At 46.4% G+C, this 19,834-nt stretch overlaps 1 protein-coding gene across 4 annotated transcripts in view; it reads right to left on the reverse strand.

The window, feature by feature from the left end:
• Positions 1-19,834, reverse strand: part of LOC142899910 (uncharacterized) — a 292,439-nt gene that overhangs the window by 229,488 nt on the left and 43,117 nt on the right. For all 4 annotated transcript variants that reach the window (XM_076043837.1, XM_076043836.1, XM_076043838.1 and 1 more), the window contains exons 3-4: positions 17,451-17,493; positions 15,111-15,330 (exon numbers count right to left, since the gene is read on the reverse strand). In XM_076043837.1, the coding sequence (XP_075899952.1) occupies positions 15,111-15,330; positions 17,451-17,493 (263 nt within the window). The remainder of the gene's footprint in view (positions 1-15,110; positions 15,331-17,450; positions 17,494-19,834) is intronic.

Genomic DNA, 19,834 nt, shown 5'->3' on the forward strand with positions numbered 1-19,834 from the left:
TTCTCAATAAACTTGTGGTAACCCAGTGATTCCCACATTATCTCTTCCCCAGATCCATATTTTTCCATCTTATGAAGGAAGTATAAAAACCGTTTCATTGTTTGATATGAAGATATGGTCACGATGAGCCAATGATAAGAAAGACAGATGCTTTTCTGGATGAAAATGCTGCACATATGGATGCCGCTGCAGAGAAGCTCTCATGGATGGTTTTCGCATCCGACCTAGGAAGGAAATAGGATCTGCACAATCAGTACAGTGTCAAGGTTGCCACGCATTAGTGTTTTTACAGAACATTATAGCGGACTTTCGTTTCTGTGGGACTCTTTGGAGGTGAACCCTTAATACCTTCTGAGGGCTGACTCCGCAAGGCAGCCAAGTGTTGCTGTAAGACTTGCTGAGTCTGAAAGACTTGAAAAATTCCCAGCCCAGGCGTTTTCAGCCAGTCCCAACACCGAGGAACCAATCAGCATCAACAGCGAGCAGCAAGCGAGCAGCAAGCTTCTCCTGAAAGCTTCTCCACATTGGCTGCAGCTAACAAGACGCAGGCAGTACTGCTTTGGCATTGTTCTTTAAACTGGATGTTAAAAGAGGACAAAAGAAGAGCAATAGGAGAGGTGTGGCGATGCACTTCAGGCGTTGCGTCAGTGGGAAGTCTTGGAAATCTTGGAGAGATGTTGTGGTGGTTTTGTGATAAAGTAAAGCAAAGAACTACAACTGTGTGTTGGCTTTGAGAGCCTCTTTGGAACGGAGCAAAATTTAATTAAGATGTTGAAGGAAAAAGTGATGTGGGGAAGCACAGTGAGTGTTCGTTAGGAGAAAAAAAAAAATACAGATTCCTGTCCGGGCTTGTGCAATGTGTTTGTGTGTGTTTGTGTTGCGCGCGCTCTGAGAAGCCGTAGCGAGAGCATCTGCGAGGGGGAGAAGAAATTGGCGAGATTTTTTGAATTTGTGCGTGTGTAAATGAGAGAGACACCTGCTGACCTCAAGTCGGAGTGTTCTGGCAACACAATTAAGTGGTGTCGGCGCATGAGAATGAATAATCCATCTGCTTTATTAGCACTGATGTGAAAATTATGATACTAGCATGGAATTGCAAAAAAGGTGTGAATATTTTCTTATTCCCACTGCAGCTGAGAGCTGATTTGTTTGTGTCTGACTGATTTGTGTAGCTTTAAAAACAATACCGGGGATCTACAAAAATTTAAGTCACTTGGGCTAAAATATCCACATTAAGACATATGTCATTTCCCCCAAAACAGGGGAAGCAGGCCTCACTGTTGTGCCGCATCAAGATGGGACGACGAGGGAGCAAAATGTTGAAATTTTGACAAAGAATGAGGTTTTCCAGTCCAAGTGGGTGCAATTTTGGGATTAAGAATCCCTGTGCACCGGTTAGGGAAGACGTATATGATGTGAAGGTTAATCACAGGCTGCAGTTTTTGTAATGCTAGTCGTCGCTGCATTGCAGAGCAATCAGCGCTGTGAGCAAATAAGTGGGTCACAATGTGAGACCCTGATTAAAATCGCAGTGATTATGGTGCGGCTTCGACTCTGATTTGCGGGTTTCCCAACATCTGTCGGTCCGCATGAGGAGGAGCCCATATGAATGAAAATAGACACACAGAGTCGAGGTGCGAGCACGACTGTGAGGACGTATCACAGGCGCGAGCGCACTCACTCACGCACTCCTCATTCAGGATGCACAGATGTACATCTCTGCTACAGACTGTACTGTGATTTCTCTGTGTAATTTTTACTTCCCACACTCGGAAAGTTTGATTGTTAGTTTACTTTCTTAAGACTTTTTTTTTTTTTCTGCGTCATTAACTAAATGATTCTGTATCGTGTCAGTGGACAAATTAGTAAAGTAGATGAATTCAAACACATATGTACCCAAAAAACATTAAAGGGCATACAAAGCTGGCTCATAGAACAGGAGCGGTCTGCGGCTGCAGTGGGCACAACACTTGATATATAATGAGTCAGAATTCGTGCTCGCTACAAACAGAAAAACACAACAGCAACAGCGCAATCAATACTTTTACCCTTTTATCTCCGTTTCCTGCCAAGTTCATCGGGAGAGCGCGCGGAAACAACACAAACGGCAAAGGGAACTGCACTCCTGCCATTTAACAGCGATGGGAAATCAATACATATTCTGAAATGGCAGGAAAAAACATCATTGTAAACTAGTTATTGACGTGTTAAAGTAATTTACACTTGCTGGTACAAGACAGACCGCGGCAATGTTTATTTCGCCCGGCAAGCTGGCAGCGGGGAAACGATACGGCAGATGCAGCGATCGCCAGATGCTGGTGCTACAATGTCCGTCCATCAAACTGTCCCCCCACCGCCCCGCCCTCCTCCTCTCCGACAGCCCCCCTCCTCGACGATCCCAAATGGCGGGCTCCCTTTTCGCTGCATCCTGACAGCCTTAAAACAACTGTATAATTAGAGCTGCATCTGTCACGCAGGTTTGTTCCGGCTCTCAGTTAGTTTCCAGAGAGTTGCAGGCGCGAGTGAGAAGGGGAACAGGTCGCAGTTGCTCAGGACGGCAGCACGATTTTACTGCAGGATGATAGTATTGGCGAAACATTTCAGAATTACCAAATAAAAAATAAAAATGCATTCTTAAAATCATACAAATAAGCAATGTAGTTGCTCAATTTAAGTATCAATGAAAAAATGTATATATATATTTTTTTAATTGATAATTTTCCTGAATAAAAGGCACAGAACATTTGTTCTGTGCCTTTCACATGGATCCTTATTGTGAGGCCAGGTTAATATGTTATGTATATGTCCTTTCACTTTTATACTTTTTGCAGTTTACTCGAAAAAAATAATCAATTGATAAACTGATTACAAAAATAACTGATCGTCACAGATAGATAGATAATCTGGATTCTTTGTGTTCAATCTTTTTTGCTTCCTACTCTCACCACAATGTGCGTGCATTGACATGCAGTTATGTGAAACACCCCTTTGTGATGTCACAGAGGGTACAGACACCCAGGCCAGGTGCTTGTTCTGTCCTCTCAGAAAACCATGCAGCCATTTGCTTTTGTCACCTTCCCAACATGAGATAGGTACAACCAAGCATCAGTTAAAATGTTGTTGTTGTTTTTGCTGATGGAGGGTTCATACTGATTATACTGATTCATTGAGAACTGTAGAATTGTTTCTCTTTGGCAAACCAGTCGTGTAAAGCATCTCCACAGGAACAAAGGGTGAAATACAGTATAAAGATTTACCAATGGATGTAATGTGGATATTTGAAATTGCAGCACAGAGCAGGAAGAAGAACCTTATATTGCGCTATGAGACTAAAGCACATTAGCTTGCTAGCCCCCGCATGAAGAAAGAGGAGAGCCGGGAAAAAGTGTCGCCAAAAAAAAAAAAAAAAAAATCTATGCAGCTGTACGTCGAGCTATCCCACCATCAGCTGCCGCAATTAGGGAACACAATGTAAAATGTCACAGCGAATCTGTATCATCGGCAGCCCTGTCACAGGAAAAGGCCAGGAGGAGCGGAGGAGCAGAGGAAGCGCAGAGCAAAGACGAGTCCCACTGGCCCAGCCCGTTTTAGTAACATGAGAGGGAATATCGCGCAGCGTTGTGGAGGGACAACTCCTCGGCAAGTCTAGTTCAGGTGCTGTCAAGCCTTCCCGCTCCTATTAGAAGGGGGATGGAGACAGACGGAATATGATTAAGTGGCAATACGCATTAGTCCTCGGCAAGTTGATGAGGTGTAAGGAGGCGAAGCGGCACACGTGAGAAAGAGGTGCGCGCAACAAGGACAAAGGCAAGAGAGACCGTAAAGAATCGCGCTTGAATGTACTTTAGTGGTCACCATGAACTTGTTAATCAAGATATGTTGATGGATGAAGCTTTTCTTCCTCACCGTGGTGCCTCCGAAGATGGTATCTTGCTTCAACTTCAAAGTCTGGCTCTGGGGGTGTCAGTTGGAGTCACTGCTTTAGATGCTTAACATTTTGTTGATTCAGATATTTTATTAACAATAATTGAAAGGGGTTTTTTTTAAAGGCAGCCCCACCACTGAAACTGGAAATTCAAAGATGACACTGTAAAGACTATTTCATTGTTTTGTTAGAAGGTTAGAATATGATATTATGGTGTTGTGTTTTCTGACTGTATCAATTAAGTTCTTGACAAACAACCTGCCTATGACAAAACGATTTATTTCTATTGCTGTCTATTTAGTTTACCATCAAGCTGCCATTTTCTGGAAAATGTTGACGGTGACAGCCGTCTGTTAATTTTCAGCTCTGCATCATTTTGACATGTGCAAGTGATGAATCTCAACAGGAGCTAACAAATCATTTGCAGACCCCCCTTAGTTTTGATAGAAGTGAAGATGATCCGACTTCATTACATTTGGAGAGTGGATTAAAAAGCATGTCTGAGCAAGCCCGGTGTTTTTACACACCTTTATCTGAGAATTATCACCTCAGCATAGGCACAGATATCCAGGGTTGTGTTATCGGTATTTTTATTTTTTTTTCTAAAAATAATTTATACATTTGCTTCTCATCATCAAATGCAGAAGCAATGAACACAGGCAGCTCTTGTGAAGCAGGCGACATTTTAAAGATTGTGCTGAAAAACAGTGCTGTTAAAACCCATCCGTGACATTATAGGAGCCAGAGCATAATATAAGCTCCCTCTAGTGGCTGTACAACAAAACTGCAAGAGTGGTCCGGGGATGGAATCGTGTCTGTTTCTGGTGTTGCGGTAATCACTGGAGGACTGAGTGTCTCTTTGGAGGTCTCAGATTTAACTAATCAGCGCTGGGAACGACCCGGTCAGTCGTGTAAAGGAACAAAAAAGTCAGAAGATATGTGGAAATATTAGCAGGCGCAGGGGCTTTTGGTGAGAGCGGCGTAATTGCTTGTGTGTGTGCATGTGTGTGTTTGTGTGTGTGTGTGTGTGTGCGCGCGCGCGCGCTTGCACGAGCGTGTGCTCGTGCGCCGTGCGGGGACAGCTGCCTGCCGAAGGAGATGGCGAAGGTTCACTCGCAGTAGCACACGCAGACCCCCCCCCCCCCCAGCTGGGGATGCCACCAAGGAGCGGAGATGCCCAGGGAGAAGATGAAGGGAGGGAGATGTGGAGAGAGTTTAAGAGAAAGAGGATGATGCACGGGAGAAAGAGGCAAAGTAGAGAGCAAGTGTGTGTGTGTGTGTGCGTGCGTGCGTTCATACTTCGCCTATCTTGCCACGAGCTCTTCAAAGGCTACGTTTTGCCTCCAACACATTTGGGAATGAGAGTGAAAGTTGAAAAGTTCCCTCTGCTCTTCTCAACCCCGCCCAGCCCCCCCAACACGTTCTCCCAACGCCTCTCTTTCTCTCCCCTCTCCCCGTCCTCGAGGCCCTCGTCTCTGCCTGCCAGCCGCCCGCACGCACGCCTGCACTCGACACGCGGCGGCCGCCGTCCAGTCGATTTGATTTCACTTGTTTGGCTCTCTGTGTAAGGTAAGAGAGAAAACAGGGAACCGCAAGGTGTGCTTTTAATTTTTTCCAGCCTCGTTATCGCAAGCGGGAAAAAAAAAAACCCCGTGTGAGAAATGACAAAGGCGGACGAGGACGGTATCTGACGGAGGTGTGAGTCATTTGGAAGCGGCCGCTTGTCGAGCGCGAGACCGTCTGGGGCAGGAGACATCAGCGGATCTAGTTTTTTTTTCTCTCTCTCTCTCTCTCCATAAACATAGAACGTTCAGAGAGCGAACGCTGATATGCAGCGCCGTGATTCCTCTGAAGAGGCGCCGGCAGGTTAAGAGGATACCTTTTCTCCAGATATATTCCCACTGTTTTAGTCACGGCTGCGTCTTCCTTCCAATTTCACTTTCCCTTTTTTTTCCTTTTACCCCCTTCTATCTTCCTTTCTTGCCAAGGTTTATCCCCGAGGTGTCCTCTGGGGCTACCTAGTGGATAAGCCATTTGAAATGCATTTTCTAAAGAACCTTCAGCTCCTTCTTTTTTTTTTTTTTAACCGCCGCTATCTCTCAAATTGTCCTTAAGAAAAAGTGCGAGAGAAAGAACGGCGGCAAATGTTTTAAACTACTCTTGCCGTGCTTCTGTGCACAGTTTACCCAGACAGGAAGGAGCCGCGGTCTCCCGGGCAGCGGTGTGATGCCGACTTGTGGGACTGTGATCTCTGTCGGCGGGTATCTCAGGATGCGACCCGCTCCGAGAGAAGAGTCCGCTGGGCCGGCCGCTGTGAGGCTCAACGAGGGCTGATGAAGAGGCCAAGACACACAGGGCGGAGTGGGAGCTCGCTTCAGTCGCTGGTAAAACTGGCTGAAATGGAAGCTGAACAGCGAGCAGAGGAAGTTCTGTGGGGGGGGGGTTCAGCAGCAGTAATTTTAAGACAAGGGTCAACCGGTCCTCATCAGGAAGTTGTATTTAGTTTGAAATACTGACTTGTGCTGTTAACGTGATTACAATGAAGCCAATGAAGAATTCTCAGTGCAGCTGCAGCATTTACTATATGTGAGTGAACGAGCAGCATGTGGATTATCACCGACTTTGATTATAACAAAGAGCAGTTTAAATGAAACAACGATGGAAAACGTGTGATTGCACCTTGCGGAAGTGACATCTCTTACAGACGCTTTCACGCTGTTCCACCTGCAATGCGTTTGACGTCCCCAAATTCAAATTTGACATGTACGTGATAGTTATTTCAGCTGGACAACTTTTTTTTTTTTTTTTTTCCGAACAAATCTTTCCAACTACCAAAACCAGGCACCAACTTACTCTCACCACCTTTTTGCGAACTGACGTCAAATCAGAATACACCGAACTGGACCACCTGACGTCATGTGATTGGTCGAGTAAAATGCAGATCTGCCCGGGGATTCATCGGTCGCCAGTAACACTGTTTTGCACTGCCCTTCCTCACCATTAGATGCTGCTTGATCACACACACAGCGCCTTTAAAAGGTTTGAGAGAAACAAGGAACTGACAGAACGACCCGATATAGACTTCCTCACTGTGCCGATACAAACATAACGGTGGATGCTGCTGGGCTCTGCCGTTTTTGAGCATTAGATCAGAACTCTTTTTTTTTGGCCATCTTGAAGCATCTAGAAGGGAAATCTACAGACACAAAGCTGTGACTGGGCAGCGCATCGGTGCGGCGCATCAGGGATCGCAGCCCTCTCCGTTAACCCATTATTCCAATTAGACCCAGGAGGCCCCGTGGTGCTTTTGATAAGGCCTTCCACGAGTTCTCGCAATGAAGCGATTCGTTCCCGTTTTTGTTTACAGCGAGCGGCTCTGACTCGCAGCGAAAAATAATATTTGCTATCTGCGCTTGGCATCGGAGCCGAGCGAATCCACCACCGGCTAATCTTAACCTGGCTGTCTCATTGAGGTTTAATCTGGTCGCGGCAACTTAGCATCCAGTCTGGGGAGCGCGCGTCGCGAGCACGTCGGCGATTGCGTGCGTGTGCGTGCGTGCGGCGAGGAGGAGAAAGACAGACAAGGCAGTCGCTCCCCTCCTGCCCCCTCCCTCTCGCCCCCACCCCCCCTCACCATCCGTGTCAGGAACCAATCACGTGTGAAAACTTGCCTTAACTTCCCGCGCCTATGCGACTGCGGCGTCGGAGAGGCTTTTGACAGATCTGTGCGCCACGGAGGCGTCTCCCCGCCATTTGGCATGCCATGCGCGTCTGGTGCGCTGGAGACTGCCTGTCAAACGCCTGTGAGTCGGCGGTGCAGCCAGGGACCCTACGGAGCGCCAGATGGGCCATTAAGGTAGTATTAATGTAGATGCCATCGCTTTTCTCCTCTGACTGGGACATGCTCTCTCGAACTGCGAGCAGCTGCTGCCATTTACTAGGACAGCTTCCTGCTAACTTTGGCCAACTGGCATCTCCGCTGACTGACTTGACGTAATGATACACTTCTTCTTCCTGCTCTACCTGTGATTTTTGTCTCTCTCTCTCTCTCTCTCTCAACCGGGCCTCCCCCCCTCAGCGGTTCTAACCTCTGGAAGCGGGACACCAATTCGGCAACCACTGAGGAGTGGAGGCAGCGATTCCCTCCACCCTCCTCTCATAGACGCGTGTGTAAAAAAAAAAAAAAGAAAAAAGAAAAACAGCAGTCTAATTGGAGTGTAGAAAGCGGATCCATCTGTACACCCACTCTTAAGCTCATAATCAAGGCATGATATTCAGTTGTGTACGGTTATTTCTGTTTATGCCCTACTGAGTGCTAATATCATGCTTTAATTGAGAGAAAATTGGCTGTTGGCAAGAAACAGAAAAGAAGGTTACCAAAACCCAAACCATGGATAAGTGTTGCAATCAGTAATATTCTATTTAGTTAAGTAGCCTAAAATGGGATGTTTTGAGATCATTATTCAAATCACATTGACAAAATCCTATTATGAGAATTAGTTTTCCAGAAGGAAATGTACAGAATTATTGATGTAGAGTGAATGTGCTTTCACAGCGTCACATACACCAGGGGCGTATTAGGAGGCAGCCGGGGCATATGATTCAAACTAAAACAAGGTCACACGCTCCATATTCTCTCAATCACGGCAAGAGGAAGACGAGTCGCGTTCGAGGCGCAAAAGTTTCAGCGGCGATAAGTGAATGGGAAATAAAATTTAAAAAAAAAACAAGTAAATACTGGCGCCTTCAGTGAGGCTCCGCGGGCAACCGTGGCTGCACATCGCAGACTTACACCAGTCAGGAGAGGTGAGAGCGAGGAGTCACAGACATGGGTTTGTATCTGAAAGAGAGAGAGAGAGAAAAAAGGATGCCAAATCTCCAGAGGCGTAGGTTAGCCTTCCTACACAGCTGAGACAACCTCCCTCTGTTCTCTCCCTCTCATTTTTCAGCAGAGCCTTGGCAACTTTTGAGGTGCCCCTTGGGGAGACAGGTATAGTAGTTTAGGTCGCTGCACACCCACATTCGGTTCCCACATACTGCATAATCTCTGCGAGCGATAGAAGTATGTGCTATACTGCGACTTTATTGTTTGGCAGACTCTCTCCCTCCCTCCCTCCCTCCCTCTCTCTCTCTCTCTCTCTCTCCCGCCTGCCCTTCCTCCCTCCCGGCAGCATCAGTCAGAGGGAGACGCGGGGGAGGGACGTCTCTTGCTCGCGTCTCGAGAGGCAGCTCGGATAAGAACCACAGGGCCGGCGTCACCGATGGTCAGTGTTGAAATCAAACGCACCGCCACCGAAGCGCGGCGAACACTTATGCTCCCGCGCAGCCGTTAGTGTACTCGCGGTATCAAACTGACACCTTCTCCCTTGGCTGCTCCTGACAAGGAATTTCCTCGTCGGAAAAATTAGCTGCAACTTGCCGAGAGCACCGCGGCAATTTGTACAGTTGTGAATAGATTTGATTCTGAGCAGATGAGATAAACGCTAATTGTGTTGAATAACAATACGTGGGCCCAGAGGGCAGAAATGCATGGCTTGCGCGCGAGCGTGATCTGTGATAAAAAAAAGAAAGAAGTGAAATAAAATAGAAAAAAAAAAAAACAACATCCATTATTGCTGGCTTTAAAACCGTAAATTGAATATTGAGGCAGCGGCAGTGTCTCAATCAGCCAGATTTTTTTTGTCATTTCAAGAGCCTCTCCAAAAAGTTCCTAATCAACCTCTTCGAACAATGCAAGCCAATTTCTCCGCAGCTGATTGAGGGGAACATTTTCTATTTTGGTACTTGTGAATGTGAATTGCGGCAGGCTTCTATCTGGGTATCTACATATTGAAAAGGAGGCAAACTGGCACTAATCAGCGCGTCTGCCAAGCAGCCGATGTAGCATAGAGAACCCGCGTACGTTTTTTTTTTTTTGTGCGCCTGCCCGCCCGCCTGACAGACGAGATTAAGAGGCAGGCAGTTATTGCAAAGTTAACTTGAGGATGAGGTAACGGTGGCCGTGAATCGAGCGGAGATGGCGCGGGGATGCGTTTCCCACAGCTTTATCCAGGAAATCCAACCTGCGATGAACAGGATCAATTCCTTTATTTCCGAGGTGCACGATATTGCTTTGCCATGCAAATGCTTTCAAAAGCACGGTAATGCCATCCCGCTTATTGTGGCGGGCGAGGGGGGGGGGGGGGGGGGGGTTTGATCGCTGCACCGGGACAAGCAAGCTAGGATTTGATGGGCGCAGAATAACGGTGTTACGGCGCTAAGCAACGTGTGTGTGTGGGTGTGCATCAAATAGGTTATTTTGGATGGTTTTTTTCCCCTTTTCTTTTTACGAAGAAAAGAGGCATTACCGAGGCCCATTGGTGCACCAAAGTGTACTTCCAGCCGAGGCGATTAACATGAAAGGAAAAATCTAATGTTATTTTCCACCGCTGAAAAGGGGGGAAGCAGAGAAAAGCCTGTAATCACATTATTATTTGTGTCGGAGATCAAGATCAATCAGGGTTAAAGCGTGTCACAATGTTTAACACCCCGACTACGGATGGGTTGCTTGTGCAGGAGATATTCGCGGCGCGGCTGAATGTGAGATTGCCGGGAAGGGAGAGTAAGGGTGGTGGTCTGACACAGATTGCATTTCTATCGTTTTGTCTTTGACTGGAGTTGTGTTTTACATTGATTCTGTAAATGCAACGAGCAAGGAGGACAGTGGAGCCCCTGCTGGAGACGAGGCAGCGTTTCAACAAAAGGAGGAAAACTAGAATCCAGATTTCTCCACATAAAGGAAAAACATCTGATAAGCAACATTTTGCCAGAGAGCCCTAACGGATGTGCATCAGAAGAGGGCCAGAAATGGAATCGCACCATTCAGACAGGCTTCGCATTCCCAATAGGTAAACAAACGGGTACGAAAAGGCGCGACCGCGGAGGTTCTGCCACGCGGCGTGTACAGCTAGAGAGCGAGTGAGTGGTGGGAAGGAGATTCAAACTTAATGAGCGCTTTGGCAGCTTGTGGGGAAAAGGCAGGGAGGCAGGCAGTGATTAACGGAACACTTCAGACTACAAGGCACAGCGGTGCTCAAAGAAAACAGTGATGATCTCCACTTAATCGCGGAGAAGCCCGGAGCATCTGCCGCCAGAGCAGGGCAGCGGCACCGGCGAGCTCCCGCTCCGCTAGGCTGTCATCTCCAGAGAGCCGCGGCCATATGCTCGGCTCTGCCGCAAACTCACAGGAAGTTAATTTTCTGACAAAACACAGGGATAAATATGACATTCAAACAAGTTGTGCTCAGCCAGGCTGAACACGGATGCCGTGCCAAGCTCAAGCTGCACACATGTCACGTTTAGGAACAGGGTTTATTTTCAAGCACTCACAGTTGCTTTTTTTCGCCCCCCCCCCCCCCTTCCCCGCTCATAAATACACAAACACAAAGGGGCTAGGTTTGTAGCAAGGTGTACTAGCCTACCACAAGAGATACGGTGTGTTCACAAATAAAAAAACAGAATACTCATAGGAAAAAAAAAACAGAGCAAGCATGTACAGTGATAGTGGTGAGAAGTCCGGATCTTTACAAAATTGATTACAAGTCTTCTGGAATGCTGACTGAATAGATCCAGATCATGAGTGCTGTGGGTCACTGGAGTCAGACCATCAAATGTGTGAGACACTGACCAAGTTGACTAACGTGATGAACACACTGCTGGAAAAAGTTGCCCAAATGTGACTTTTCTGTCCAAATGTGACCCATATCTGATTGTTTTCATGATAATCTGAGCAGCACAAATATGTTTTTTGTTCAGCTTTTTTTTTGGTTTCGTTTTTTAAAATCACACACAGATACTTTCTGATATTTTACAGTCTGAACGGCATTTCATCCGACTTTTAAATCACTGAAATGTGACAGACATCACAAATCTCCGCGTAAAGAGAGGGGACTTGACAAGATCATGATGCTACGGATGCTACAAGCATGGCAGACGACAGCGATGAAGCCAGTCAGTGGAAAGAAAGCGAAATCTTCTTATTATCACTTGGTAATAGATTTGTTTATTCACGCATGAGTCTGATAGCGGTCGCATTTGAAATATAAATATAAAGTAAATGGTGTGTGTGTGTGTGTGTGTGTGTGTGTGTGTGTGTGTGGGGGGGGGGGGGGGGGGGGTCAACATAGCCCAAGTTAAGTTTAATCAAAGAACATTCATTCATTCATCTTCTATACCCGCTTATTCCTATTCAGGGTCACGGGGGTCTGCTGGAGCCAATCCCAGCTGTCTTAGGGTGAAGGCAGGGTGACACCCTGGACAAGTCGCCAGTTCATCGCAGGGCCAATAATCAAAGGACAGTTTAGGTTTAATACATATTCCATATGTGTTCATTCATAGTTTTGATGCCTTGAGTGACAGCCCACGATGTACATAGTCATGAAAATGAAAGAAAAACCATTAAATCAGAAGTATGTGTCGTAAGTTTTGACAGGTAGTGTATGTACAGTATGTATGTTTGTGCAATTTTTTTATTGTATGTGGACCCCAGGAAGATTAGCGGCCACATATGTGGAAGCTAATGGGGATGTAAATAAAGAAAAAAGAAAACCAATGATTATTTGTTTCGCAGTGTTCATACAGGGAACATGGGCAGCAAAGGAAGGGCCATCAACTGCACACACACACACACACACACACACACACACACACACACACACACACACACACACACACACACACACACACACACACACACACACACACACACACACACCTTCCAAACTCGTCAAAAGAAGACAAAGTCCTTGTCCAAATGAGGGGAGAAGAAAAGGTGGGCAGATGCATCAGAAGGGTGAAAAAATGAGATTAACTTTCATTTTGGTTGGCGGTGCAGAACCCCGCGGTGTGCCATTAAAGTAATGTCAATCAAACCCTTATATATGAGCTGTGTCTAACCTTGTCTGTTGCAGGTGAAAATGCCATTGAGGGCCAGAACAATGGGCACACAGGTGTGAGCAGAATCCCAACACCCTATCACCGGGCCAATAAAGAGCAGAATATAGTGTTTCTCAGATCTCCCAACTCTGCCTCCACTCCATTTTAAAAAGAAACTGAGCCTTAGGGGCGAAGCGGGCAGACTCCAACATACAGAATCTTTACAACAATGGCCGGTATCGTATAGTGCAGAATCTGGGGGATAGCTTGAGGTTGAGATGCTTTTTCATAGTCTGAAAAGAGAGAGAGACACACACACACGCACGCACACACACACACGCAAGCACACACACACACCAAGGGAGGCAACAGGGATGAAAGAGGATGGAGGTTGGTGGTGTATAGAACAGAGGGGAGCAGATATGGGCCTCCATTTAGGGCCAATCAGAGGCCACTGGTCTGACTATGAAAGGAAGAGGTGACTCCATGATAAAAAAAAAAAAAAACAAGTTTCCATTCTCCTGCCACTGCACCAGCCCTCCCAGCTCCCACCCCGCCCAACCAGCTCCCTTTGATACGGCGGAAGAAAAGTAAGAAGTGGGCGCAGTCATGCAAACCCCAGCGGTCTTTATCACAGAGGAGACCTGAGGTGAGAGCTCAGGCCCCTGGGTTTCACCGCTGCCGCCAAGTGGCTGGTTATTTTTTTTTGTTTTCCTCCCCCGCTTCCCAACGTGGAGGCCTCTCTCCTGGGACTCTGTCTAACGTTACCTCTGGATGCAGAGGAACAGAGAGGGATAACGTAGCAAAGAAAACCCTTCGCTGATTGCCAAACAATCCCAACACACCTGCAGACTGCGCGAGGAGGGCGGGTAATTGGCAATTTCCAAAAGATAGCATCCAATTTGATAGTGATATCCTTCCGAGGTAAGCAGATCACTAGTAATGGGAGCAGTGAAAGGGACAGGGGTGGAACACACTCCATCTTTACTATCCATCCCTTTGAATTGAACATGTGCAGGTAAAAGTCTTAGGGCTGATTTACGAAGGTCCTAAATAGGGAGTGCTAAACTGCGTACATGCTTGTTGGTTTGTGTGTTGCTGGTGATCTGCTAAGATTGCAGAGTGACTGCCTACATGCGCAAAAGTGGGCGAGACCGCCTGATTAAAATGAGAGCTTTGCGGCTGCTCCCGCTTTCCGCCAGAGAGGGCAGTGCACTGGCACTGCAGTGGCAGAGAGGAGACATTACCGAAATGAAGGAGTTAAACAGTTCATTCAGAAAAAAAAAAATGTTTCCTTGCGCAAAATACTATAATATAGTATACTTAGACAAAAACAGCTTTCGCTATCCAACTATCGATGGGCTTCAAGTGGATTTGAATCACATCGCTCGCGTCTGCAGCCTGGTCAACATCGGTTGTCCTGTGTGTAGCCAGCGTGCAGCGCCTGCCTTTCAAAGGCGCGAAATAAAAACACAAAACTAACGGCCACAATCAGTTTTATCATTGGTAAATCATAGTGCGTGTGAATACTAATGATGATAGCAATAATATTAATCATAACAATTGTGATTTTATTTGCTTCCCAATATGTTTCTGTCAGAAACGTAATATCTACACATTCATTAAGCCAAATGCACCATGGGGTCATTTTGCCCATGTGACGGTCGCGATGCTCGTTGGCTTTAGCAGGTCAGCTTCATCAATAATTAGCATGTGTAGCAAACCTTTCCTGAATGCACACCAATGTGCCAACTTGACTGCAAAAGGTGGGAGCGAGAAAACGTGCGTACGCGTGCGCGCACGAGGAACACAAAGCCATACATCAAGTGCGGAGTGGCAATCGTTCAGCCAGACGGCGTCACGCCGAGGCAAATGGGCTTACTTTGCATGAGAAGGAAGAGGGAGTGACGGGCCGCGGCGGTCGAAAGAGGAGACTGGGGGACTGAATCAAATGATATGAGTGGGCAAAATTAAGCTCAAAATGCAAGTGGAACACTTCACAAGAGAGCCAATTTCAATTCCACAGCACTCAATTTAGGATTTGTGTGGTTCAGCGGCGGGCTAGTGTACGGCGAGCGGCGCGAGGACAGACCGAGACAAGGAGCAAAGAGCCACGCGAGCCCTGGGGGTTGCCGTCAGCCGAGCCACTCGCTCCCGCCGTCTAATATTTGGATATCCAACGCTGTCGCACGGCAGGCGTCGTGCACACGTTTGGGAAAGGATTTCGGCCACGTTGATCGTGCGTGCAAGTTCGGATAAGCTAGTGGGTTACCTGGTGCTCTTTGAAGTCGGCCCTCTGGAAGTCGTAGCCCAACTGGGCGTAGAAGTTGTTCCCAAAGCTGAAGGCCTGCCCGGCGTCCGTCCACAGGAACGAGTGTCTGCTCCCGCAGGCGACGCCGACGATGCGGGCGTCGCCTCCTTTCAAGTTGGGCGGCTGCGGCAGTTTAACCTCAACTGGCAGATCCTTAATGGCTTTTTGTCCATTACCCAACCTAGGATTAAAAAGAAATACGCAGACACCACACATGCAAACATGAGCTTACTTTTGAGTTAGTTTTAGAGCACATACAATGGCAGAATGCATACACAATAATCAATACTGAAGGGAGAATTTCACTACCTTGCTAAACCTCTTCTTTTAAAAGTAGTTTTGTTTGGTTTTTTTTATTTTTTTCTCTTGCACTGAGGTATAGTTATAAAGACTATACAGAAATTAGAAAAAAAAAAGCCTTCATTAGTCTATACCCAAGCAGCAATGCTGTGATGTCTCCTCTTTTCAGACAGGATTCTCATGTGAAGTGTGTCTAACAGGCAGATTTCAGCAAGGTCAGCCCCACGTTCCGAGGGGAAAGAATAATAACTGAACCCAACTCAAATTGTAGCTGCACAAATGACTTTACATGGACCCTGGCCGACAGTGGTGCTGCTGCCTCCGTGTCCCTGGTGTGAGCGAACAAAGAACATCCAAGACCCCTTTTCAAGACGAGTTGGTCAAACGCAACTCCGGCACCTTTGTGACCTGCGAGCTCCCAGCACTTCAAACGCAGCTCCGCTGTTGCTTCTTGATAAAATGCTCCTCTTTGTATTTGTTTCCCTGAGCCAGCATCATAACCTGCAATGCCCCGGCCATATCAGCTAGTTTGCGGCGTGTCTGGGAAAAATAACAAACAGTCTTCTCCATTATTTCCACAAACGGGGAACGAAAGGTCCTCGCCCGCCGTCCCCGCGAGAGCCCGTATTGATTACAACAATGCTTCAACTCAAGACAAGACCACTCCGGGGTCACTGCTATTTCCATCAGAAAGTTTGCCAGTTTAAATTTACACGGCTCTCTCACACTCTCCTCCTCTCTCGCCTCCAGTGAGACGCGCAGGAGAGCCGAGGAGTTTTTTCAGATATCAGAGTGCCAGTTGTATAACGGAGACGGACACCCTTTGGTCCGCATGTGGGTGTTGCGGAGCGCCAACTATAGGCTCCTCCACCTTATAAGCTCCCCACCAGAGAGGCTCGACCTGCTTAGAGGGGTCAAAGCATCATGAGGAGGAGGCGCGGGGAGGAGGGGGACAGACGGAGAGACGCAGGGCACGAGGAGAAGACGAAGGGACAATGGAAGATGATGAGAGAGAGAGAGAAGTGATGCCTCTCTGTCTTTTATGAATTTCTCTGAGGTCTGCTGTGCTGCTGCTGCTGCTGCTGCTACTGTTGCTGCTGCTGGTGCCACTGGGGCACTTGAGGGCCACTGAATCACTGCAGCCCTCGGGCCCTTAGATGTCATTACAGCCAGACTGGCTCCTGGCTGCAGAAGTTATAACAAGGAAGGTCATCGGGAGGAAGAGAACTTATCTGTGTATAAGTATGTCTCTCAGTCACTCCGGCACTTAAATGCACGGCCCTATTGTGTATGTCAGTGGACAATGAAGTACTCTTCCACTACAACTAAAACTACTTTAAAAAAAAAAAAAAAAAAAAAAGCTATGAAATGTTGGTTGAAAACTCCAGTCAGCTAAAGGAGTTTTACCTCAAGCTGTCAAAATGTGGCCGTGCACAGAAGCTGGTTTTGCACTTTGGAACCTTGCTCATCCACCGTGTCGAGCTGATGGAAAGAATTATCAATTGGTCTTATAATTGTAAGGGCTTTCCATGTCTATTCACTTTTCCACACTGGTTAAAAAAAAATGGGGCCAGCCAAGTGAAAGACAAATACGCAACATTGGGAACTGCACAACAAGGACTGCAGTTTCATTGGAATCGGATGGCGCTGAAAGCTTTCCTCAGCACGGCGGCGCGACGCGGCCCGCCACAGCTGTAAGTCAGCGCTCACAACAGCAGGAAGTCTTGAGTCACTGTGACCCGGCTAAACCAATCTGATTGGTCCGCTCAGACGTGATGGACAGACGGTTCCTCCCGTCACCCGTCGTCCAGTGCCGCAGACTCGTTCCGCCGAGCTCTTCACCAGAAGGATGAGCGAGGGTTTAGGAAACGTTCCATCTGGCGACCCGGGTTTGCCAAAACCGCGGCCAGTGAAAGCCCCGGAAAAGTGCAGAAATGCCACAAAAAAAAGTTTAAGGATTTGTGCTGGTTGATTGAGTTTATCATTTAGAAATCCACTTACTGTCCGCTGGTGCCGTTTCCCCATGCAAAGATCCTGTTGTCCACTGCAGAGAAGAGGGGAAAGGGAAACAGGGAGGACAACGTCAGCATCGGTTCAGTGAAATCGCTGAGCAACGCTTTGGCGCACGGTGAAGAAAGTGCAGATTACACAGAAGGTGGTCGTCTTGGTGTTGTTGCACTGAGAGAGCGGGTTGTGTGTTTTTCCCTTAAAATCCTCAAGTGTGGAGTGAGCCGTGCCATGTCAGCCCGTGGACCCCTTGACCGCTGTGTGAAGTTTGATTAATACGGCGCCGACATGGAGTTCAGAGACTGGGGCCGCCTCTCACACAAACCCTGCTGTAAAATAATGAGCCTTCAGCGGGACGGAATAAAATACATGGGAAGGGGGAGACATTTCCAAAGCCTCAGTCCGAGCTGAATATTCAAATGAAATGAGGAAAGGGGTCGCCGTTGTGACTTATTAGACTCGCCTCAAAAAGAAAGCGACAAGGAAATTCACTTTCCCTTGTATGTACATGCATTCACCTGTCACCCTCCTGCTCGAACAATACGACGTGGCGCCGAACCATTTGCATATGGTTTCTATAAATACGAGGACCTCTACCTGCTTCTGCCGCGACTCCAGTCTGGTCCAAGTGCAGACAAGCCTTATTGGTCTTGTGGGAACTCAAACACCGCAGGGGTATCAGCCAATAGCGACGGACTCATCAAGCTAGCCGAGGCCTCATACATTATAGAGTAGGCAATGTGATTTACCTAAGCTTGTCAAAAGAGAAAAATTATCAGGCAAATGCTGGGTAATAAATTGTAATCCGTGCTGCATATGTTTGACTCGTGACCCTTGGCATTTCAAGGGTTGGCTGTAAGAAAGAGTCGTAGAAAATGTGTGAGAAGGGAAAAGGGGGAAAGAAAAAATACTGCTTGGGAAAAAAAAGTGACATTTTTTTATGACCATGTTTTAGGAGATTTAGCCTAGATGTGGCTATTTTGCGCAGAAGAGTGCACGAGTGCAAACTGCAGTATGCTTATTCCCTTACTGCTACCATCTGCTTATTGATTTACACTTTATCATTTTATTAATAAAAGTTGAATGAATGAATGAATGAATGAATGAATGGATTCCATTATATCTCAAACGTGTATAAAATATGTAACTATTTCTACATACAAAAGAAAGAAATAATGAATAATAATACAAATACTAAAAATAAAAAAGCAAAAACAGAACAAAACACTGCACACAGTTAAAAGAAAGTACCCACACTGATCACTCACTGCAGTGGCTGTAGACCAGGATTGAAATCTTTGACACGTTTCATTTGTCCTGTCGACAATCCAAAACTTTGGAATTCCATAACCACAATCACTTATGAAAAGTGGAAAATATATTTCTAAGAAGGCAAAACAAGCAGTTTAGTTCTGCTTAATTTTGTTTTTTCAAAAATATTCGTGATCGACTGATCAATCATGTAAGCACCACCTTCTTCGATCATCCAGTGGTGATGACAGAGCTCTTTTTTGTCAAATCTTCAAAATAGCGTATTGATGCTCTGTGGCTGCACCTGAGCACGTAAAGCTTCCTGTATTTCCTCTTTGGCTTTTAAAGGGAAGCTTGTGGCAGCCTCTCCCATTTCCTTCCAAAGCTGATAGGAAGCTGATTGTTCATGGAATCCTCACACCAAGCAAAAAAAAAAAAAAAGTTTTTTCGATTCAGGTTTGGCCAGATGGGTGTGCCCACATTTCACAACTGATTTGCTTCGCCAAAAAATACAAGGAACCTGTTTAAAAGAAACACAGTGTGTCAAAGCTGTTGTTCAGACCTTCCAAGAATCTAAAGCCATTCCCTTTAAATGCCACTCCTCAAAGTAATTTACCAGGTGCAGTATATAGAATGTTTGAACAGACCTACAACAGTCAGGGCTTATGGTGTCTTTCTCTTAAATAATTGTAAATAATTACATAATTATATGTGTATATCTGCTAGATATGGTGTTTTGTGCTCGGAAGAATAGAACAGTTCATTTTGGCAGCGCACGCCTCAGCCCCGAATAAATTACTGCATCTACAGAATATTATAATAGTGTTCGGGCAATAAACACAAGAGCTTGCAACCTGAACTTCAGCTCCGGAATAAAGCCAGTGCTCCGGGAGAAAAGCATATGGTAATAATTCTCATGAAATTATGTCCTTGAGCTCAGCTCTGAACGCACAGCTCCGGACCAACCACACTCATTATAAACTGCTGCTAATCACCAGTTTATTTTCTTTAGTCAAAGGAAAATAAAAAAAATAAAACGGCAAAGTATTTTATGAAAGGCCTTATCCGTTAAAGGACTGTGCTTTTAAATATAATCAAGCAAAGCAGTGCCGCAAAAATCATGGAGG

The sequence above is a fragment of the Nelusetta ayraudi genome, unplaced genomic scaffold (assembly GCF_046127955.1).
Source record: "Nelusetta ayraudi isolate G7.1 ecotype Tasmania unplaced genomic scaffold, CSIRO-AGI_Nayr_v1 ptg000078l, whole genome shotgun sequence".
NCBI classification, from domain to species: Eukaryota; Metazoa; Chordata; class Actinopteri; order Tetraodontiformes; family Monacanthidae; genus Nelusetta; species Nelusetta ayraudi.